Source organism: Schistocerca nitens, chromosome 1 (assembly GCF_023898315.1).
Source record: "Schistocerca nitens isolate TAMUIC-IGC-003100 chromosome 1, iqSchNite1.1, whole genome shotgun sequence".
NCBI classification, from domain to species: Eukaryota; Metazoa; Arthropoda; class Insecta; order Orthoptera; family Acrididae; genus Schistocerca; species Schistocerca nitens.
This window is the reverse complement of record NC_064614.1, coordinates 151,189,028-151,213,387: the sequence shown is the minus strand read 5'-3', so window position 1 is coordinate 151,213,387 and position 24,360 is coordinate 151,189,028. Positions and strand designations below refer to the sequence as shown.

Here is a 24,360-nt window from a genome sequence, read left to right as displayed (position 1 = left end):
TATGCCTTCTTTTTCCATTTACAGGCTGCCTTGACTGTGTCTTTCCACCAAGCTGTTTGCTCCATCCTACCTTTACACACTACTGTTCCAAGACATTCTCTGGCCACTTCTAGTACTGTGTCCCTGTACCTTGTCCATTCCTTTTCCAGTGACTGCAATTGACTACCTTCAACTAACTGGTACCTCTCTGAGATCACTTTTATGTACTTGTGTCTGATTTCCTTATCCTGAAGTTTCTCCACTCTTATCCTCCTACACATGGACCTGACCTCCTGCACTTTCGGCCTCACAATACCAATTTCACTACAGATTAAATAGTGATCAGTGTCGTCAAAGAATCCCCTGAATACACGTGTGTCCCTCACAGCCTTCCTGAATTCCTGATCTGTTATTATATAGTCAATGACAGATCTGGTTCCCCTGCCTTCCCAAGAATACTGATGAATGTTCTTATGTTTGAAAAAGGAGTTTGTGATTACTAAGCCCATACTGGCACAGAAATCCAAGAGTTGTTTCCCGTTCCTGTTGGCCTCTATATCCTCTCCAAATTTACCCATAACCTTTTCATACCCGTCTGTTCGATTTCCAATCCTGGCATTAAAATCACCCATGAGCAGAACACTGTCCTTGTCCTTTACTCTAACAACTGCATCACTGAGTGTGTCATAAAAACTATCCCTCTTATCTTGATCTGTCCCTTCACAATGCGAATATACTGACACAATCCTAATTTTCTTGCTAGACACTGTCAAATCTATCCACATCAGTCGTTCGTTTTCATACCTTATGGCAACTATGCTGGGTTCCATTTCTTTCCTGATGAAAAGCCCTACACCCCATTGTGCTATTCCCACTTTGACTCCTGACAGGTAGACCTTGTATACTCCCACTTCCTCTTCTTTCTCACCCCTTACCCGAATGTCACTAACAGCTAAAACGTCCAACCCCATCTTACTTGCAGCCTCTGCCAGCTCTACCTTCTTTCCAGAGTAGCCCCCATTGATATTAATAGCTCCCCATCTCGTTACCATTCATTTGCCGAGTCGTATCTTAGGAGTCTGTAACGCCGGAAATGCATATCCTCCTATTTCCATCTATTGTACTATAAACTTTTTTTCCTTATTTTTGTTACCTGAAGATATGACATTTCTGTGTCTTTATATATTGTAATTGTTCTACTATTTGTATATATATTTATTTATGCATTTATATCGATGTATAATTGGTTTGTTTTGTAAATACTATTTGTATTTTTACGCTGGGTCTTGCCTAGGGAAAACTATGCTATCGAACGATTACATCGATAGGTCGTGTGGAGAACCAAAGTGTTTAGGATCTTTGGTAGTGTTAACTCTGCCGCGTGAAGCGCGGGCAGAGCAGAGTCTGGCTGGAGTAGTGCAGTGGAGCAGGTGTGTTATGTGACGTTCCCGCGAGTTGCCGCGCTTTCGGGGTTTGGCAGTATGTAATTGTGCTCGACTTGCTATGTTAGTGTCTGACATGGTGTCGCGGATGGAAGGCGTTAGCTGGCACACATCAAGAGCCCATTTCGGCTGGAGACCGTGTCGAGAAGAAGGCGCGCCAACATCCAACTTCCGCAACAGCGACGGCCGACAATGAGTGACGGTCGCCACCTCCTCGATCGACGACTTCAAATTTTGAGTCAACCAACAAGGAAGACTGGTAGCACGTAAAGTTTTAGAACTGTATGGCAGACCTCAGCTTTTCAAACTGTTAAATTTTTCTCACTAAATTACAGCAAACATAGCATGAACCTTTGTTGCTCATTGTCACAATTGCATTACCAAGCAGGGTCCCTTCCTTTTCCGGAATGAACCCGAGTGTCATTGAAATTCAAACGCCAACATTAAAGTAATATCATTCCATTTCACTGCTTTAATTTGAAAGTTCAGTTAAGGTATTCATAGCTGGCTACAATATTTAGATTACACAAGCACAAATTAAGAGTGCGAGTTTTGTTACCGTATTTTAGCTTACCTGTGACTCCAGCTCAGCTTGGTACGTACTAAATTTTACTATTGTTAATTGTTCAGAATCATTTAATTCAAGTTCAAAGTTAAATCTCTTATTTCTAAATTGCGTAGATTCAAGTAGCTTTTGAAATGATTGTTGAGGTACCCCAAGACTAACCGTATTTTACTGAATTTCGATGTGCTTAAAAAACAAAGCTCACTATTAATTGCAGTCACTAAATTAACTTTCAATTTTCCGGTTTTATTAATTCTTTTGCTAAATTAAGTCAGAGTGTAGCGAAATTTATTACTTCTGACAAACTTTCAGTTTTCACACTACACGTGTCAACCTTCAGTTGCCATGCTTCTAAAGTGCGCGTCATATATCTTGGCGGCCGAGTTTAGGTTCGTTCTGCGCATCTGACGTCAGAAAACACAGTCAGCCAATGAACAGAGAACGACGTTGCCAGATCTCGACTGCAGTGCAGAGCACGGACAAGTCTCTTCAGTTTTAGAAACGTTCAGTCATAAATACAGTAATAGAACAAAAGCAATGTCTTGATAGCAGACTTTCTTTTATAGAAAGTTTGGAAAAAGCATTCTTTATACCAATTGCTTCATATTCTATTAATTAATTAAACCATACAAGCAATAAGACTCCTAATTCAGGCGATAGCAAGGAAAGGTGTTTGTTTGAATCTCACGAACTGCTTTTTCGCAATAAAGAACAGCGGTAATTGTTTATTTCCTATTGTACTTCGACGAAGCGTGAGTAATTCATAGTCATATCAACAGTGTTTATAAGTAGTTGCGTGAGATGTTAGAGTCCTTATGGAGTTACGTTGTTCGACGAGCCGATGTAGCGGAACGGTTAAGGTGTTAGGCTGCCAGGTGAAAGGTCACAAGTTCAAACCTTGTGCGGTGCTTAATATTTTCTTTATTTACAAACAATATTGGAGTGCCTTACTGCACGATTTTTATTCGTTTGAATGAAATTTCTAGTGCTTTGCCTCTTCATTAACTTTTTCGCTGCTGCAGACACGTGCTCCCCGCATTCCGCGCTGTGCGCGATTTTGTCATCACTGCACTTCTCGCCTGTGCAGACACATGGTGTTCCCACTGCTTTGACACACTTATCATTCGATTTCACAAAAACTATTTGGCCAAAAAATTTGATTTTTACACGTCTTCTTGACTGATAGCTTCCCCCCATGAATGACTTAATTTTGTTTTGATGTGTAGCATTAAATGTAGTAAACCATTGCACGAAATTTTGAAGAGTTTGCAGAGGTAAAAGTCCATAGCGTATACTTTCCGTATGGTCGATTTTAGTTGCCACAATGTTGAGAATGAAATGTGGACAAGATACCTAAATTTCATATAATATTTACTGTATAACAATATCTCATTTAATTTAAGTACCACATAGGTGTCGTATGTAATATTGAGAAATATTCCGTCTTTCGCGACTGTAATAAAAGTTTTATTTACACAGGGCGCGTTTGGCTTTATTTTAAAGTGAAAGGTGAAAAGGTATGGCACATACACAATGGTATTCATGTTGTGTTTCTTGTTTTTGTTCCACAGTCGCAGTTTTACCAATGGTATTGAAATATATCCCTCTTCTGCAACTGTAATAAGCGACTTATTTAGACCAGATGCGTTTCTCTTTTTTGAAGCATCATAAGAGGACTGCTTTTTGTGTCCTCCATTGCCAAGTCACCTTTCGTAGTTTTGTGCTGCGGTAGCACAATATTCAACGTTCGTGTTGGCTCATCAGTGTTTTAGCAAATAAATGCTGTTTGTGTGTGCCACACACAAAATTATATTTGACATAGCTCTGAGCACTTCACTGACAGACGGTATATTCAAGTCCTAATGTTTTTGTAAGTCCACAGTTTTGTTTAATGTATTTTGTCTACTTCCTTTTGATTGATTGAAGTGCTTTAAAATAAAGCCAAACGTGCCCAGTGTAAGTAAAACTTTTGTTACAGTCGCGAAAGGTGGAATATTTCTGAATATTACATACGACACTTATGTGGTACTTAAATTAAATGAAATATATAGGTATCTTGTCCACATTTCATTCTCAACATTGTGGCAACTAAAATCGACCATCCGGAAAGTATACTCTATGGACTTTACCTCTGCAAACTCTTCAAAATTTCGTGCAATGGTTTACTATATTTAATGCTGCATAATAACTGTGTTGAACATCGAAACAAAATTAAGTCATTTATGGGGGGAAGGTATCAGTCAAGAAGATAGGTAAAAATCTAATTTTTGAGCCAAATAGTTTTTGTGGAATCGAATGATAAAGAGTGTCAACGCAGTCGGAACACAATGTGTCTGCACAGGCGAGCAGTGCAGTGACAAAATCGCCCACAGCGCGGAATGCAGGGAGCACGTCTTTGTAGCAGCGAAAGGGTTAATGCGGCCGTGGTGGCTTTACTTCATGAACTGCGCGCTCCCCCCTAAACGTAAGCTTGCGAACAATGCTATACTATGGCGCTGCTTCTCTTGGCGCGTGCGTCGTGTGCAACTGGCAACGCAGCAATCTCCCGCGTCTAGGCGGGCATGCGCGAGCCGCCAAGATAAAAGAATTGAACTATAGTGCTAATTATATGTGTAATAACCTTTCTTTTTCAGTTACTATAGTAATTGTCCATAGGACTGGTGACCATAATTTCCCCCAAATCTCAAATATCTAATTACCGCTAGTTAATTGTTAACGTAACGGCTGCACATTTACTTTCTTTATTAACTTTACCCCTTTTCAAAATTAATTTCCACCAGTTTCATTTGCATTTTTCCTTTCATTTAGATGTAACCCTTTCCTTCCTCTTTACCGACAGATTAACTTCTGTGATGATTGCTTTTCCCAAATTTCCATTAGGTACACGCGGTTTAATTTTTCACTGCCATTAAGGTCGATAAGTGAGGGGGAGGTTACAAGTCCCTGGTTTGTCAATTAGAGGTGGGACTCCGTCACCTCCAAAGGTCCAAGGCATTTTGCTCTGATTGTTGCCAGCATCATATTTATAGTACCAGGGAAGCAGGTTGCTAGCCTTACTTGCCCTGGGTCCCATTGAGTTTTACCCCTAATGGTTGAGGGACTAACCGGTGGATTTGGTAGTCTTTGCCTTCTGAGCACAAAGGTGGCCACGACTCGGAATATGTCCGAGGTGCCCAGCCTTATTCCAAAGTAACTGGTATCCCTACTGTCAAGACCACTTACTTGGCCACTCATACGTTGCCCGTGGTTCATGAACTAGGACATGATACCAGGAACCCACACCATGAACTATCCAAGAAAACAAAATTTTGAAAGAAAACTTTTGGCCAGATCACACACTAGTAAGGACCAGTAGTACAGTCCCCAGCTAGCAGCCATGTAAGTTCTATTCTGGAAGTCACACGGAAAACGTGTTGTTCAAACACGTAATAACACCTAACTGGAAAATACCTAAAATTAGTAAACCTGTGATTCTGGCAGGGTTAGTGAAGTTAATTGGCGAAAAAATTTTGACAATGGCAGGAATAGCTGCAGAATTGGTGATGACACAATTGTTTTCTAGAATGAGGAAGAAGAAGTAACGGGGACATCACACAAATTGTGGAAGAATAAGACTATTCCAAATTTATATAAAAATTCCATAATACTACTTTTCAATCTCATGCTTGTGAAGCTGGTGTGTATGAATGAAATGTGAAACTATTTCCTAACATAAAGCTTTTTGCTTGTATTAGGCCTAATAGGCATTTGATATTGGTACTTATTGGATTATATGCTGTCGTTTTATAAAAATGGCCATTTGTGCCAAAACAGTCTCATTTATTTGGTGTGTTACAAAATTGCTGCCATATTAGAAAGGCCTATTTTGTTTTATCTAGCAGACAGTGACAAAATAGATGCAATCAGATTGAGAAACCACACCAGTCTTGGGTATTATTTGTATTAACAGCTTTTTCAGTATTAGATAACGACATTTCGATTTTTCATGTAGCAAAATGTTTGATGAACTTTGATAAGGTAATAGAGTTCTGGCGACAGTCGACTGCCAGTAACTTCACCGGCGAAGTGCAGAGTAAACGGTCTTTGGAGACTCGAGCTTCTTTGGTAGTCCCGTCTGCGACTTGATTAGTGATACACGTGTCGTGAAATTGTGCATTGTTTTTCTTGTGTTTCTGTAAATATATAAACCATAATAAAAGTGTCTTATCATAATAAGTTGGAGTTTTCGGTGCATGGTCCCTCACTATAGCCATAAAAACCCACATTGGTGACCCCGAGTCGCGAAAATACGTTGCAGTCGCTCGCTGTGTATCACCGGTTTCACGCCAATAGACAATGTCGCAGCCTCCAGTTTTTACGGCAGTGCACGACGCCGCGACCGCAGAATGGACATTCGACTGTGAAGCACAACGCTTCACCCCGTGTGCCACTAATACACCGGGAATGCTTTTATCTCCCGTGTTTGCCTCGCCTGGCTGGACGACTCTAACCTCTGCCGGCATACCGCACCGGGCGCTGTACACATCGTCGCGGACACCTTCTACGGCATTCTACGCTCGACAGAATGCTCCTTCAGCACAGGACCACGGAAACCCCGAGTTTCTACCGCACAACATGGACCACGCGGCTGGCCAGTTTCTGGGTCCACATGCATGGCCACCGTTTAACGTGCCCCCCTTCGCGCCGGTCGAAGGGACACTCGCGCCAACCGTGCCGGACCATTTATACGCCTATCCGTCCTGCCGCCCCGCGCACACCTCAGGCGACGCACCTGCTGGGGTTCCGCACCGTCACTCGGCGCTCAATCACGATCTCGCGCCTCTGCTCGAGATTTCGGCTGCACCAGCAGTTGACCCGCCCATGCCTGCCACGCCGTGCTTGTCGTGTGGCCGTACAGATTCCGTGCCTACAAGGACTGGATACTACGTCTCACCTACACAGCTAACGGACGTTCAACGCAACACATCGCCTGCCACTGAGGCACATTTCGCACCAGTGAACACCGTGCAGAATCCCCGTGCGTTTAGTGCCTCTCCTACAGCCCCGCCAACACTGGGCCCCGGTCGTTTTCCGAAGCTGCCGCCGTTACAACCGGACAACCCAGTGACGTGGTTTACCTTGGTGGACAACATGTTGGACATACATGGTATTGCGGACGACAGCACCTATTTCGTGTGTTTAGTGAACCACCTGCACGACCACCTTGATCTCATCAGTGACTTATTGCTGAACCCACCTAAGAGCAACAAATATGCCTCTGCTCGCGCATTACTTATCAAATGCCTCTCTCGTCCGCCGGCCGATATTATTCACAACATAATTTACGATGAGACTTTAGGCGACAGAACGCCCTCACAGCTGTGGCGACGCTTGCGTGCATAGGTCGGTACCGAGATCCTGCCGAACTTAGCGCTCTGGGCATTGTGGTTGGTGAAGATGACGCAAGAACTACAGTTACATTTGCTTCCACATACCGCAGCATCACTTGAGGATAAACTACGGCTGGTGGACCAGGCATATGCCATTATTCGACACAGCCACCTTCCTCCGTGCAGCACAGTGTCTAATATCGCCGAGGTTGGTAACCCTGTGGGTATACTCCACCGTCGGGCGGTAGAGGCCAGGCACGTGTGTATCGCGGACAGCACATGGAACAGCAGCCACCTAGTGGCCAAGACCGGGAACCGCCAGCGGGTCGGCAACAGCAGCTCCCCACGCCAACCGGGCTAGCGCCTGCCCACCCTGCCTTCCCCCCGCCTGATGCCTCGGCTGGCGGGACGAGTACAGCCGACTCACGCATATGCTGGTTTCACACCACTTTCAGGGACGCCGCTCGCAACTGCCGTCCGCCCTGCACGTTCCCAAACACTGCATGCGGGCCGCAGTAGGCGCCACGGCCCACGGATACAGGCAGGGGCGCCCAAAGACATTGCATTCTGTCAGATCCCCCACCCCACGAGGACGTCTGTACGCCTTGGATGTAGGTTCACGCCGGTATTTTCTCGTCGATACCGGAGCAGACGTTAATGTCATACCTCCCACATTTTCTGTAAAGGACATGACACCAACCAAACTGTCCCTCCGAGCAGCAAATAAGTCGACACTTCGTGTCGAGGGTTTGGCCAAGTTACCTATTGAACTCGTACCTTGTAAACAGTTCACTTGGTCCTTCTATGTGGCTGATGTCGAAGACCCAGTATTAGGCATCGACTTCCTTTTCCACTTCGGACTGTCTCCAGATCTTCCGTTAGCCGCATTATTGCACCACGCCTCATCCACGCACATTGCATGTTCAGTCGCATCTTCGGCCCCCCCTCCCCCTCAGCTGCCCAACGACCTGGACACAGTTCCCATCAAGTGCTCTTCATCGGCGGACAGCCTCACAATTTCCACCGCCCATCTCCAGCCTGAATGCCCTGCAGTCGACGATCTCCGTCCTCACAATGTCGAACGGAACCGTGCCAGATCATCGGCTACGCAAGCCCTCACCGAGGCACGATGCCTCGTACAATGCCTGCCAACGCCGCCACCACCTGACACCGGAGATGCACCTCGTAGAACTTTGTCGCTACCGAAGCAGACAGCTTCCCTGGCACATCAGGTTAGTGACACTTGTGTGCTACTGATTCCCGTTCACGACGGCCCCCAAATGAGTTCACCAGCCAAGCTGAACGCTATCACGAATGGCACGACACACAAAATTGTCACAACAGATGGGCCTCCAGTGCGCCATAAAACGCGCCGACTGCCACCACATAAACTACGCCTTGCTAAAGCCGCAGTGGAGGAACTTCTAAGGACAGGCATTGTTCGCCCATCGGACAGTTACTGGTCGTCCCCCATACATTTAGTTCCCAAAAAGGATGGCACTGTGCGCCTCTGCGGCGACTATCGTCACCTCAACGCGCGAACGGTATTAGACAATTACCCGATACCTCACATACAAGACTTTGCGCAAGTACTTAGCGGAGCACGCATCTTCAGCGTCTTGGACTGCCGCAAGGCATATTTACAGATACCAATGGAACAGAGTGACATCCCAAAGACAGCAGTAATCACACCTTTTGGTCTGTACAAATTTTGTTACATGCCTTATGGTCTCAAAAACGCGGCCTAAACTTGGCGGCATTTTATAGACTCACTTCTTTTTAACTGCACATATTGCTACGCATACCTCGATGACATACTAATTTTCTCCCCCTCTGACAGGGAACATGAACTCCACCTGGCCACGGTACAGGACTTATTGACACGTAACAGAGTCGAGATCAATAATGACAAGTCACAACTCCGCTGCACCGCTGTCACTTTTCTGAGGTACACAGTCTCCTCGGATGGTATATGCCCCCCGCAGGAGCGGATTGACTGCATTCGTGAGCTACCCCTCCCAGTGTCGTTTCGCGAATTACGCCGGTTTTTAGGAACTGTCAGTTTCTACCGTCGTAACCTGCCAATGGCGGCAGCAATTCAAGCCCCTTTGACTGATGCATTGGCTGGGAAACAAACCTCAGGCAGTCGCTGAGTACCGTGGTCTGACAACATGCTGAGAGCTTTTGAAGACCTTAAATCAGCGTTAGCACGTGGTGTCACTCTCGCCCATCCTTTGCCAGATGCCTGCATCTCGATTACAGTGGATGCAAGTGATTTCACAATAGGTGCAGTCCTACAACAGCATGTCAATGACATGACTCAACCACTCCGGTTTTTTTCCAAAAAATTATCTACAGCTCAACGTAAATGGTCAGCATTCGACAGAGAATTGCTTGCAGTTTATGAAGCTGTAAAATATTTCTGCACAGACATTGAAGGAAGGAATATAACAATTTTCACAGACCACCGGCCCCTCACAAAGGCTATCCGTAACCCCGCTACTGGCCTTCCCCCATGTAGGTTCCGGCAAATGGACTTAATTTGCCAATACAGATCAAACATCCGTTACATTCGAGGGTCAGAAAATGTGGTGGCTGACTACCTATCACGTATCACTGCAATTTCATCCCCCATTAATTTCGACAAATTGGCCCACTTACAGGACAGTGACACTGAATTGCACAACCTCCGACAGGACCCAGATACTTCCCTTCAGATCGTTTCGTCCAACCTACCAGGCTCGGCCAAGCCACTGTGGTGTGATACATCGATGGGCACTGCTCGGCCTATTGTCCCCCCTGCGCTGCGTCGCCAAGTGTTCACTACTTTACATAACCTGGCACATCCTGGTGCTAAGGCTACTATGCGCCTGGTTACAGAACGCTTTGTGTGGCCAGGTGTGAAGAGGGATTGTCATACTTGGGCTCGTGCTTGTTTACAGTGCCAGCGCTGAAAAGTCGGCAGGCACACACAACCCAGTCTAGGTAAATTTGACATCCCGAAAGGCCGCTTCCGTCATGTACATGTGGATCTCGTAGGACCATTACCCATGTCGGATGGTTTCAGGTATATCCTGTCCATCATTGATCGCGTTACATGTTGGGTGGAGGCAATCCCCCTGCAGGACATCACAGCAGATTCCGTAGCATGCACATTTGTATCCTCCTGGATAGCTCGATTTGGCTGTCCTACATCCATCACCACCGACCAGGGAAGACAGTTTGAATCCCTGCTGTTTAACAAACTCTGCATCCTCTGTGGGGTGGACAGATTCCGCACTACGGCTTACCACCCCCAGAGCAATGGACTGGTCGAGCGGTGGGGCACAGAACGCTGAAAGCGGCACTCGTGTGCCACGGTGGTGAGTGGTGTGATGCCCTTCCCTGGGTTATGCTAGGAATACGCACGGCTTACAAGACAGACCTCCAGGCTTCACTCGCAGAGCTCCTGTATGGCAAACCCTAGTCCTTCCGCAGAGTTCATCAACGACGAAGCAATCGCTGACCTGTCCAACCTCCCCATGCTAGTTGAACGGGTCTGGACACACATAGCCGCGATCCGCACGCCCCCTCCATGGCCACATACCCGCCCTCGCTTGTTCAGGCATGCTGCACTGGACTCTTGTGAGTTCGTTATGTTACGGGATTACACAGTCAAACCGGCTTTACAGCCACCCTACTCTGGCCCACATCGAGTAGTGGCTCGCACGGACAATACTATGGACATTCTCGTCAGTGGTCGCCGGCAGGCAGTTTCCCTCCAACGTGTGAAACCAGCCTGGACGATCGAAGAATCTATAACAACCCCCCCCCCCCCGAGTCGAGTGTTCTTCCATCAGATGGTGACGACCCCGATCCCACACAGACCACCCACCCTCCTGCGCCCCACCATGATCGTATGTGCACCGAGCCTACACCTGAGGTCAACTCAGCGGTTGCGTATGATGATATTCTACCCTCGTTCCAAACAGGCACTGTGGGTGACAATCCACAACCTCAGGCTCAACCTCATGTTGCGTGTGACATTACACCGTCCCAAGTGTTGGTACACAATACCTCCACAGAGTGTTCCAATGTTTCTCCTGAACTACGTTACTTTTCGCCCCCACCCCACCTAGTGCACCCTACATCCACTGTCGACGAAATATGCATCGCAATCAACGCCTCTGAGTGCCAACGCGATGAGCTTTCCTTGCAGCTCCACGAGGGATCCATCTTTGTCTTCCGCATAGGGGACACTTCACGTGGGTCGACACCCACGTCACACATCACCATCCTGCGCACAGTCCCTATCCCAAATGGGGTGGATACGGCTGCCATAACTGCAACGTTCAGCACCGAGGGGATGCTCAAGATTCGCATCCCCCTCTCCGCCAGTACTGCAACGACATCTCCTGTGCCTGTCCAGTTCACACGTGCAGGTCGACCAGTCCGCCCCCCCCCCCCCCCACTGGATGGCAGACTATACGAGCACTAGTCCACCCTACACAGACAGTATGGACACTTAGCACACGCTGCTATCAACCAGCGAGCATCCCACAACGCCACTACACAGGAAGACACCCACGTCCTTCCCTCAGTGCTCCGCACTCCCGGGGGGAGGGGGGGGGGGGGGCTCTGTGCTGACAGTCGACTGACAGTGACTTCACCGGCGAAGCGCAGAGTAAACGGTCTTTGGAGACTCGAGCTGATTTGGTAGTCCTGTCTGCGACTTGACTAGTGATACGCGTGTCGTGAAATTGTGCATTGTTTTTCTTGTGTTTCTGTAAATATGAGAACCGTAATAAAAGTGTCTTATCGCAATAAGTTGGAGTTTTCGGTGCGTGGCCCCTCACTATAGCCATAAAAACCCACAGAGTCTTTCGCAGAAAGGAAAGCATGCCATGTAAAGGTGTAGCAAGATGAGAGAGAAAAAAATGTTAGGAGCCAAGGTTTGAAGAAATGTGTAATTTCTTGCTTATCTCTTGTCAGTATTGGTTTTATATATCCCATATTTAATTTCATGTCACACAAATCAGCAAGTTATTAACTAATAGGCAATAAAGAGTTCAGATTTTCTAAAGAGTTCTTGTTCTCTCGATTACAAATAATCCCATCCACTATTAATTGCGAGATTTTTTTTAAAGAGGGGCAGGCTGTCAAACCGGCCGACTGGGAGCAGGTGAGGCAGGACAGGACGTGCGATAGAAAAATGCTTTATGAAGAAGCATGTCACTGCACTTTGGCATACTGAAGACTTAATAATATGGCTTACATTTCCTTGAATACATGTGTTTTATGTTTCAGACTTTTCAGAAAGATGTGCACTACAAGATGAACATATTTTGAAAATTCTATTTTTTTTAGTATTGACCCAGTTCGCAAATGTTGTAGATCCGGGGCTGATGCGCAGAGCAGTTTGAGCTATAGTAGGTAGTCTCCACAGGACCCATATTTACATTTAGTGATTTTGCTGTTTCCCCTTCATTTACTCTCACATCAAATTTAAAAAAAAATGGATATCTGTGGCCGGGAGCTATCAAGTGAATTAAAATACATTCACATAATTACGGAAGGCTGAAATGTATCATTAGTTTCAGATTTTATTTTATTTCCACCTTTCTGACAATCAAGCATTAATTGCCTTGCGGTACAATGAAGCTATTTTTGTCTGTTTGCTAAAGAAATTTGATTTTTGTTAACCTTTTCCACAGAGGCAGTCAATGTATTTGAAATGAAATGTTTAATTCCACAGTACTGGCTAGTTTCAACGGTTTACTGCATTTGAAGTTCACGTTTTCATTTTCTAGCACGTATGGCATTATACCATAATAAAGAACCAAACATGATATAATACAGTACTGGTGCTCCAAGAAAATTTACATCCCAAAAGCTTAATATCACGTCGGGGTCTCCTTCATTTGGAATCCGGACATACGAATGTGCCCTTTAAGTATGCACTTTAAATGTGCACATTTTAGAATGGTTCACGAAATTCCGATGCTCTTTCAGTATCCTCTGATATCTTCTTTCTTTTATGACATCATTTATGATCTTTCAATGTTCGTACTTATGGGCTTTTTATGTCATGATAGCTACCCAAGCATGGTGTCGCCCGTTATCTGCACTCTCTGGCAACTGCTGAAACGAACCTATTTCTAACAGGTCGCAGGAAAATATTGCGAATAGTGGTTTGAAAAACATTACTTTCAAAGTAAATATCCTTTTACATAAGTTGAGCTATGTGCAAGAATGTACCATGAGTTTATTAAATCACAGAGTGTTTGACTCTCATTTAAAAATCAACTCTTTGATGACAAGCCATTTAGAAGAATTTCAAACCCTGAAGATCAGACATTTATTTCATTATTAAAAATTTTACTGGCTCATTGGTGTGATATATCTTAAAGTGTAACACGTGCAAAAAAAATCAACAGTATATGTGAAAGCTTAGCTTCTCTTGCAGCTTGAGACCAATATTATATGTGAAAGCTTTGCTTTTCTTGTGGCAACACTATGTATATTAATTTAAACTATTAACTTTCCCTGTTTGTGTGTTTGTGCTACTTAACAGTGATGTTGCTGTTGGCTGACTACATCACATGTCCTATGCTCTGAATATCCGCTGTCATCAGTTGGCGAGATCATGTGACATGAGCTACGAACGGCTTACAAAAGCGCATTGAAATCTCAATTTCAATGATTCAGAAAGTACAATGCAGTGTTTGGTGGAATTCCAATGTATGCTTTCGTAATACGAAAATATGCAGCGTACATGTTGCTGCATATCAAAGATATTTCCAAAAAGTGTCTTTTTCCGTGAGTTTCGTTTTCTAAAGTGCCAGGAAATTGTACACCTGTGTATAAAACCATAATCATTCAAAGGATTGCTAAGGGAAAATATACTGTCACCCAGGAGAAACTGTATTTTTAACCGGGAAATCTGGGAAAAATCCGGGAATTTTTTTCCTTGTCCACATATACACCCTGAGATTATAATTTTTTGCTGATTTGCAAGTAACAGAGGTAGCTTGGAAATGTCCAAGAGAGCAAAATTAGCTAATTGGTAAATCATGGAAGAAAGTGATTACTTCAAAATAAAACAGTCTGTGCAGGAAAATGACTGTCTTTGAGAAATTCAGTGGCTATGGAACCCATTTATACAAAAGACTATCAATTCTGAAGCTCAGAATGTTTTAAAAAACAACTGATCATAACAAATCCACACAAATATTTGCATTCTCGAACATGTGTACAACAGTCCTAGAGAAGGCATTACCCTGTCGACATCTCTGGGGGCCAATGTTGTTTCCTGTATGCTTTGTGCAACCATATGGGTTGTATGGGAATATGCAAATGGCATGGATGATGAAATAAAATACAATCTTTCTCATTAACTCGCCAAAAATCAGAGCTCTAAGCCATTCACAACTTCTATATGAGCTCGGAGTCCACTAATGCTACTATACAAAAAGATTTGCCCACACAATAACAAATCCATCAGATGCTGAAAAATTTTTATGTCTGAAAGCAGGAACTCTGAATAATTCACACACATGAACAGTTGGCTGTTTCACAGCTGATCAGATAAAACTTTCTCAAAACACAGACTAAAAAAGTCTGACCACCTCCAACAGCATCCAAACATAGACCCCCCACCAAAGTGCCGCTGTTCGCCCTGGAAACCTTGGTGAAGCACCATTCAAGTCAGTTAAACTACTGAACGTGAAAACTGTTGAGATTCTTAATTTTAACCTCTTATACATATGCAATACATTAAATCACAAGAAATTTTCCATGAAATATTAAGCTTTTATCAGTTTTGTTTTATCTGATGTAGCTAATTTCTAACAATAATTTCTATGGTTTTCCTCCATTTTCAGATTTATAAGTTTAAATAGTAACAAACAATTTAAATTATACGTTAAATAATTTTCTATGTACCTAAGTTTACAGCATGCTTCTATTTTCAATGTTTCTCTATTTATTTAGTAAGAACATATGTTTTTAGTTGCACAAAACCCATTTTTCAGCCTCTCATTTAAATATGTAAATAATTTCAGTAAATCTACTATCAAAGCTGATACAGTTCTATGAGATGTATCTGTAGACAGCTTGTTTGTTGCAATCGGATAATGCATAGCTGAGATATTCACCTTTACAGTTCAGGAATTATTTATAACATTTAATTTTTAATATCTTATAAACTAATGTGAATATCGAAGGTGCGTCTCCGTGCGCATAATCATCTGTATTTTTCCAGCTCAAATAAGCTTAGTGGCTCTTCAGTGACAAATTTGGTTCAATATTCATTAATTTTGGGTTAAACTTTAATTTTGAATTGGAATCCAAAAGTGGCCATAAGTAATGAGCAACCACCATGCTGCTCAACAGTTGGGTTTTCCCAGGCATGCAGTCATCTTAGCAGCTGGTGGAAGTCCAGAGACAAACACCATCTGTGGAGCATAGTGTGAAACTGGCCTTCCACATGCTCCTGTATAGCTGGTTTCAGCTGTCAACATGAATGTGATCTGATCTTAGCCGCCACCTGTGCGTCCAGGTTCTTGTGTTTGTGATTTAATAAACTTTATTTCCTTCACCATAGGCTGTCATGTTAGATTTGCCAGATACCAATTCCGAGTCACTGTGAGATCTTGTCACCAGGAATACAAATGGATTCTCAATGTGATCTGACATATGCTTCAGTTTATGTTCTAGGAAAGTTCTTGTAGAACATAAATACTTAAGGATCAGAGTAGACCACTCACTGAAAAGCAGAAGCATTGAGTTTAGGCACACACAAAAGAAAGACAAGTTGCTAACTTTCAGATTTATCCTTTGATGAGTTAGAGTATATTACACACACACACACACACACACACACACACATGCATTCCTACTTGCCCCTACATGGTGCTGGCTAGAATCACAGTGCCAGTGCTGTTTTTCAGCAGGTGGACTGGCTGTGGTGGGGGTAGTGTCAGATGGAGTGGGTAGAGGGAAAGGAGACTGGGAGGCAGGGAGAGTGACTGAGGGTGGGGCGCTAGTGGCTTGGAGGGAGGTGGCTGGTTTGCCTGCTTGGAATGTGGGAGGGAGGGGTACCAATCCCCTCCTGATACTAACCCCACCACAACCAGCCCAACTGCTGAAAAATTGCATTGGCACTGTCTGTCTAGCAGAGATATGTAAATGCATTAACATATTTCTGCCTGTGTCTGTATATGTGCCGATGGATATGTGTGTGTGTGCAAGTGTATACCTGTCCCTTTTTCCCCATAAGGTAAGTCTTTCCACTCCCAGGATTGGAATGACTCCTTACCCTCTCCCTTAAAGCCCACATACTTTCATCTTTCCCTCTCCTTCCCTCTTTCCTGGTGAAGCAACCTTGGGTTGCAAAAGCTTGAAATTTGTGTGTGTTTGTGTGTTTATTGCCTCTATCAACGTACCAACACTTTCGTTTAGTAAGTTACAGCATCTTTGTTTTTAGATATATTTTTCCCATGTGGAATGTTTCGGAAACATTCCACACGGGAAAAATATATCTAAAAACAAAGATGATGTGACTTACCATACGAAAGTGCTGGCAGGTCGATAGACACACAAACAAAGACAATCATACACACAAAATTCTGCTTTCCCAACCAACGGTTGCTTCATCAGGAAAGAGGGAAGGAGAGGGAAAGACGAAAGGATGTGGGTTTTAAGGGAGAGGGTAAGGAGTCATTCCAATCCCAGGAGCGGAAAGACTTACCTTAGGGGGAAAAAAGGACAGGTATACACTCGCGCACACACCCATATCCAACCACACATACACAGACACAAGCAGACATTTGTAAAGGCAAAGGCAAAGGCAAAGGCCTTCTTTGTTTTTTATAAAGATGATGTGACTTACCAAATGAAAGTGCTGGCAGGTCGACAGACACACAAACAAACACAAACATACACACAAAATTCAAGCTTTCGCAACAAACTGTTGCCTCTTCAGGAAAGAGGGAAGGAGAGGGAAAGACGAAAGGATGACATCTCTGCCCAAACTCTTTGTCTTTAAACATGTCTGCTTGTGTCTGTATGTGTGTGGATGGATATGTGTGTGTGTGCGAGTGTATACCCGTCCTTTTTTCCCCCTAAGGTAAGTCTTTCCGCTCCCGGGACTGGAATGACTCCTTACCCTCTCCCTTAAAACCCACATCCTTTCGTCTTTCCCTCTCCTTCCCTCTTTTCTGAAGAGGCAACAGTTTGTTGCAAAAGCTTGAATTTTGTGTGTGTGTTTGTGTTTGTTTGTGTGTCTGTCGACCTGCCAGCACTTTCATTTGGTAAGTCACACCATCTTTATTTTTAGGTATATTTTTCCTACGTGGAATGTTTCCCTCTATTATAACCATATCATATATATATATATATATATATATGTGTGTGTGTGTGTGTGTGTGTGTGTGTGTGTGTGTGTGTGTGTGTGTGTGTGTGTGTGTGTGTGTGTGTGTAATTTACTGTAGCTCATTAAAGAATAAATCCAAAAGCCAGAAATTTTTCTTCCTTTTATGTGTGCCTATCGACAAGACAAAGCTTCTTCTGTTTGTTGAGTGGTCTCCTTTAATCCTAAAATATTCTTCAATTTTATACAGATTATTAAAGCCATGTATTTATTTCATTCATTTTTTTTCAATTACTTAGTTCAACTATGAAAAAAATCAATAAAGATAAAAAGTCAAAAGCAAGTCCTAGCCACAAATTTCAAGTTTGGACGAGTAGAATTGCTTTAGATTTGAGACAGTATAATAGTTTTCACAATGTCTTTTACCTATGATACCTTTGTACAATATCTGTTTTGTCACATGAATAAATTTCTTATAATATTGAAATTATTTTTGCTCACAGAAAATAAATGCCGCTTTTGAGAGAAACTTAATTGAACTTGTCTCCGCATTTATTAAGGATGCTCAAGCTATATTTGTTGAATGTCGTAATTCACAGCAAATATTTCATGAACAGTTGTCAGACTGTGCAAATCGCTACCTCAGCAATGTTATCACAAAGGCGGATGACCCAAAGCTTCGTATACCCCGTGAACTACAACAGGTAAGTCATATAGATAAAAAGCTAAAACAGTATAGGCACACCATTTAATAGATTGATAAACCCAAATTATTTTTATTTGCACTTAGTAGCATATTCCATTGTGCTGCTTTTTTTTAAAAAAAAAGTGATGTTTCAAGCTTTCTCAGTGAAAATGATAATTTTCAGATATTTCAGTCTGCTGTCGAATTAATATTGTCACTTCACAGGGTATTTTGACAGTTGTTCTAGTTGTCTTCTTCAGATGCATGAAGCACAGGTTTTAGTTGCTTGTTGTTTCAAGTCCAGCTATACTATATAGTAGTCATAGTGAGTAATGAAGATTGGAACTTATCTGGCCTAATGTGGCAGAAGGTCAACCCATATAACAAAAAAGCGAGTTCTAAAATTATTTCTTGTGATCCCAGCCATACTATTCAAAATACCTTTTTTTTTTATATCAAAACCCTGTTTTATTAATGTTGCCTGACTTATTATGTAATATTGTTGTTGTTGTGGTCTTCAGTCCTGAGACTGGTTTGATGCAGCTCTCCATGCTACTCTATCCTGTGCAAGCTTCTTCATCTCCCAGAACCTACTGCAACCTACATCCTTCTGAATCTGTTTAGTGTATTCATCTCTTGGTCTCCCTCTACGATTTTTACCCTCTACGCTTCCCTCCAATACTACATTGGTGATCCCTTGATGCCTCAGAACATGTCCTACCAACCGCTCCCTTCTTCTACTCAAGTTGTGCCACAAACTTCTCTTCTCCCCAATCCTATTCAATACCTCCTCATTAGTTATATGATCTACCCATCTAATCTTCAGCATTCTTCTGTAGCACCACATTTCGAAAGCTTCTATTCTCTTCTTGTCCAGACTAGTTATCGTCCATGTTTCACTTCCATACATGGCTATGATCCATACAAATACTTTCAGAAACGACTTCCTGACACTTACATCTACACTCGATGTTAAGAAATTTCTCTTCTTCAGAAACGCTTTCCTTGCCATTGCCAGTCTACATTTTATATCCTCTCTACTTCCACCATCGTCAGTTATTTTGCTCCCCAAATAGCAAAACTCCTTTACTACTTTAAGCGTCTCATTTCCTAATCTAATACCCTTAACATGACCCGACTTAACTCGACTACATTCCATTATCCTCGTTTTTCTTTTGTTGATGTTCATCTTATATCCTTCTTTCTAGACACTGTCCATTCCGTTCAACTGCTCTTCCAAGTCCTTTGCTGTCTCTGACAGAACTACAATGTCATTGGTGAACCTCAAAGTTTTTATTTCTTCTCCATGGATTTTAATTCCTACTCTGAATTTTTCTTTTGTTTACTTTACTGCTTGCTCAATATACTGATTTAATAATATCGGGGATAGGCTACAATCCTGTCTCACTAGCTTCCCAATCACTGCTTCCCTTTCATGCCCCTCGACTCTTATAACTGCCATCTGGTTTCTGTACAAATTGTAAATAGCCTTTCGCTCCCTGTATTTTACCTCTGCCACCTTCAGAATTTGAAAGAGAGTATTCCAATCAACATTGTCAAAAGCTTTCTCTAAGTCTACAAATGCTAGAAATGTAGGTTTGCCTTTCCTTAATCTAGCTTCTAAGATAAGTCGTAGGGTCAGTATTGCCTCACGTGTTCCAATATTTCTACGGAATCCAAACTGATCTTCCCCGAGGTTGGCTTCTACCAGTTTTTCCATTCATCTGTAAAGAATTCGCGTTAGTATTTTGCATCCGTGACTTATTAAACTGATTGTTTGGTAATTTTCACATCTGTCAGCACCTGCTTTCTTTGGGATTGGAATTATTATATTCTTCTTGAAGTCTGAGGGTATTTCGCCTGTCTCATACATCTTGCTCACCAGATGGTAGAGTGTCGTCAGGACTGGCTGTCCCAAGGCCATCAGTAGTTCTAATGGAATGTTGTCTACTCCCGGGGCCTTGTTTCGACCCAGGTCTTTCAGTGCTCTGTCAAACTCTTCACGCAGTATCGTATCTCCCATTTCATCTTCATCTACATCCTCTTCCATTTCCATAGTATTGTCCTCAAGTACATCCCCCTTGTATAGACCCTCTATATACTCCTTCCACCTTTCTGCTTTCCCTTCTTTGCTTAGAACTGGGTTTCCATCTGAGCTCTTGATATTCATACAAGTGGTTATCTTTTCTCCAAAGGTCTCTTTAATTTTCCTGTAGGCAGTATCTATCCTACCCCTAGTGAGATAAGCCTCTACATCCTTACATTTGCCCTCTAGCCATCCCTGCTTAGCCATTTTGCACTTCCTGTCGATCTCATTTTTGAGACGTTTGTATTCCTTTTTGCCTGCTTCATTTACTGCATTTTTATGTTTTCTCCTTTCATCAATTAAATTCAATATTTCTTCGGTTACCGAAGGATTTCTACTAGCCCTCGTCTTTTTACCTACTTGATCCTCTGCTGCCTTCATTACTTCATCTCTCAAAGCTACCCATTCTTCTTATACTGTATTTCTTTCCCCCATTCCTGTCAATTGTTCCCTTATGCTCTCCCTGAAACTCTGTACAACATCTGGTTTAGTCGGTTTATCCAGGTCCCATCTCCTTAAATTGCCACCTTTTTGCAGTTTCTTCAGTTTTAATCTACAGTTCATAACCAGTAGATTGTGGTCGGAGTCCACATCTGCCCCTGGAAATGTCTTACAATTTAAAACCTGGTTCCTAAATCTCTGTCTTACCATTATATAATCTATCTGAAACCTGTCAGTATCTCCAGGCTTCTTCCATGTGTACAACCTCCTTTTATGATTATTGAACCAAGTGTTAGCTATGATTAAGTTATGCTCTGTGCAAAATTCCACCAGGTGGCTTCCTCTTTCATTTCATCTATATTCACCTATTGTGTAATATGTGCTAGTTATAGTGGTTGTTATGTACAAGTCTTTGACAAACAACTGTTTCCCTCCCTTAGCTCTCTTCCGCACTGCCGTATGTCTCCACATATGCAAACTGTTATCAACTGATATTGCTTGCTCCCACTCACTAAAGAACTACAGCAACTGCCTCAATCATCCTGAACCATCCCGAATGTGAAACGAGATTTCTCCTGTCATCTGAGTTTTTGCCTGTTCCTCTTATGTTACAGCCCCTTGCATCACCATTTCCACAATATCATTGTTACTTAGTTCACCAACTTCATCATTTGCCTATGGTCTAAAAGAATATTTCAAGACTGTTGTGTTGGCGGAAGAGCCAACACCGTGTTACTAGTGGTGGCCAAAATGCACGCGTTTTAGCTCACGCAAGCTGGCGTGAGGAGGGGAGAACTATACTGACGTGAGGTCTGGAACATGACAAGGAATTAGAATTCAGAAAGCGGGCATAATTAGTTTGATACTTAACTTTAATCCATTAATGATGAACGTCGCTCTTGACGGTACATGACTCACAATATTATCTGTTTAGAATACATTCATAGTAACTGAATATGGCTCCTTGCTAGGTCGTAGCAAATGACGTAGCTGAAGGCTATGCTAAACTGTCGTCTCTGCAAATGAGAGCGTATGTAGACAGTGAGCCATCGCTAGCAAAGTCGGCTCTACAACTGGGGCGAGTGCTAGGGAGTCTCTCTAGACTAGACCTGCCGTGTGGCGGCGCTCAGTCTGCAATCACTGATAGTGGCGACACGCGGGTCCGACGTATTCTAACAGACCGCGGCCAATTTAAAGGCTACCACCTAGCAAGTGTGGTGTCTGGCAGTGACACCACAAAGACCTTACAAGTGAGATGTTTGGCTCCTCCCACACTTTGGCCAATCTCCTTATGACATCTAGCAAGTCCGTTCTTTTCAGAATGGTTACACAGTCTCCACTGTTATCAATCTCTGATATCAACAAAACGTGAAGACAGGAGCAATACTTCTTCTTTAGCATTTCAAGGCTGCCCTGGTCCATTGGCTGTCAAAGAGCAGTCACATTTGGTGGTGAAATAATGATTTCATATTTCCTTCTGTGAGTTTGCAACAGCCAGGATGCAAAGGCATGTTATTAAGAAATAGTGGCTTTTCTTGGTACGTTGTTATCTTTCAAATGTTTCTCTACAGCTGGTGTGAATTCATTTTAGAACCAGGCTTTAAATATTTCTGAATTCATCCAGGATTTCTTTTGATAAGTGTAATGTAGGGTCAGTGATTCCAGATTTTTCAGGTTGTTGAAATCTCTTAAGTTTCCATGCTTTCCCTATTGATGTAACCCTAAGCTTGTGGTTGCCAGTTGCATTACTGCAAGCCCCTATGATAACTCATTCCCTACTTTACTTGTATCCAAGTGCTGCAGCTTCCCTTTTTGAAACAAACATTTATAGGGAGTATCTTGTTATTTAAATTGCTCTCATCACATATGAAAGCTTCATCAGAAATTCCATCCTCGTCAATTAACTGTGAAAGATAGTCTTTAAAGAATGGTCTACCCTCTTTGTCAGTGGATAAAGCCTCTCCACTAATGGTAATCTGGTGAATACCACTGATCCAGCCATTCGTCACGGGCAGTAAAGTCTGAATCTTCTCCTTCTATTTACTGCTGAAATTGCAATGCTTTTTCTTGCAATACTGGTCAAGTAATGGGCAAACCTTTTCATCTTAAATGTTCATGTCACAAAAACAAAGCTTCCTCAACTTCTTTACGCTTAACTTTCATCATAGTCTTCCTTACTTTTATTCAACTTCCACTAGCTTGGGAAGCACAATACTTTGCAATTTCTGCTTGATTTTTCTTCCAGTCTCCAACAGTACTTTTTTCTACCTCTTACTCCAAAGCAACACTTTTGACTGGTACCCCAGAATCCAGTCTTATTACAGCATGTAATTTCTGATCCATAGTCACAACAAGTTTTTTTTGTTCATCATCCGTTTTGGACTCTTTCATTAAAACACTGCACAAAAAAAAAATTTAGAAATGCATGCACTGTGGATGTTTGATCTGCAACTGAAAAAACAAAGAACACAGGGTTGCAAATGTACATCCACCTGATTACTCTGCAAATCAAAATGTGTGTCTGGAGGAGGTTCCACCAAATCACCTTTAAGCTATGTCTCTACTGTTCTGCTCTCAAACAGCACACGGGAAAAAATTAAATACTCCTGTGCAAGCTCTGATTTCTCTCACTTTATTATGATGATCATTTCTGCATATGTAGGTGGGCACCAACAAAATAGTTTCATAATCTGAAGAGAAAGTTAGTGATTGAAATTTCGCGAGAAGGTTTTGTCACAGTGAAAAGCGTCTTTGTATTAATTATGCCACCCCAATTCATGTATCATATCCATGGCAATCTATAGCAGTAACACAAAACCAGCTGCTCCTCATTAAACTTTTTTTGATGTCCTCTGTCAATTCTATTTGATGTGGATCACACACAACACAGCAGTACTCCAGAAGGGGGCTGACAAGCATAGTGTAAGCAGTTTCTTTAGTAGAGACTCACGGCCATCACCTCAACTGACTTGGGAAAAATCATTTAGTGACTATAAATTGTGATACAACTGCAAACTCAAGGAAGAAAATGAACCCAGGACAGTCAGATATGAATGAAAAGTGTTCCATTACACAAGCTAATTGTAGTACTGGTTATAGACAGACTACACTGGACAACTGGCTGATGAAAAAACGATGTAAAAGCGCTTCTTCCCAATCTGTCAGTGTGTGTAAACTGACCAAATTGGAAAAATGGGTAGTGAAAAATACCTTGCCCAGACCTTCAACTGAAACTTCTTTTTTTTAGAGAAAACAATGTAACTCCTTCTGCTAAGCAAAAACTGGCAGTTGATCACCGAAACATTAGAGGTCTTTGCAGTAACATCAGTGAACTTATAATCAATATCTGTGGACCACGGGGTTTAGATTATGCCCAGGTTCTGTGCTTTAGTGAGCACCATATTAATTCTGGTTTGGAAAAACTTGTGATAAATAATTATTA

General features: G+C 42.7%; 1 protein-coding gene across 1 annotated transcript in view; it reads left to right on the top strand.

The window, feature by feature from the left end:
• LOC126227561 (dynein regulatory complex subunit 3-like) overlaps positions 1-24,360 on the top strand; it is a 150,026-nt gene that overhangs the window by 91,844 nt on the left and 33,822 nt on the right. The window contains exon 4 of the mRNA XM_049942273.1: positions 18,210-18,410. Coding sequence (XP_049798230.1) covers positions 18,210-18,410 — 201 coding nt within the window. The remainder of the gene's footprint in view (positions 1-18,209; positions 18,411-24,360) is intronic.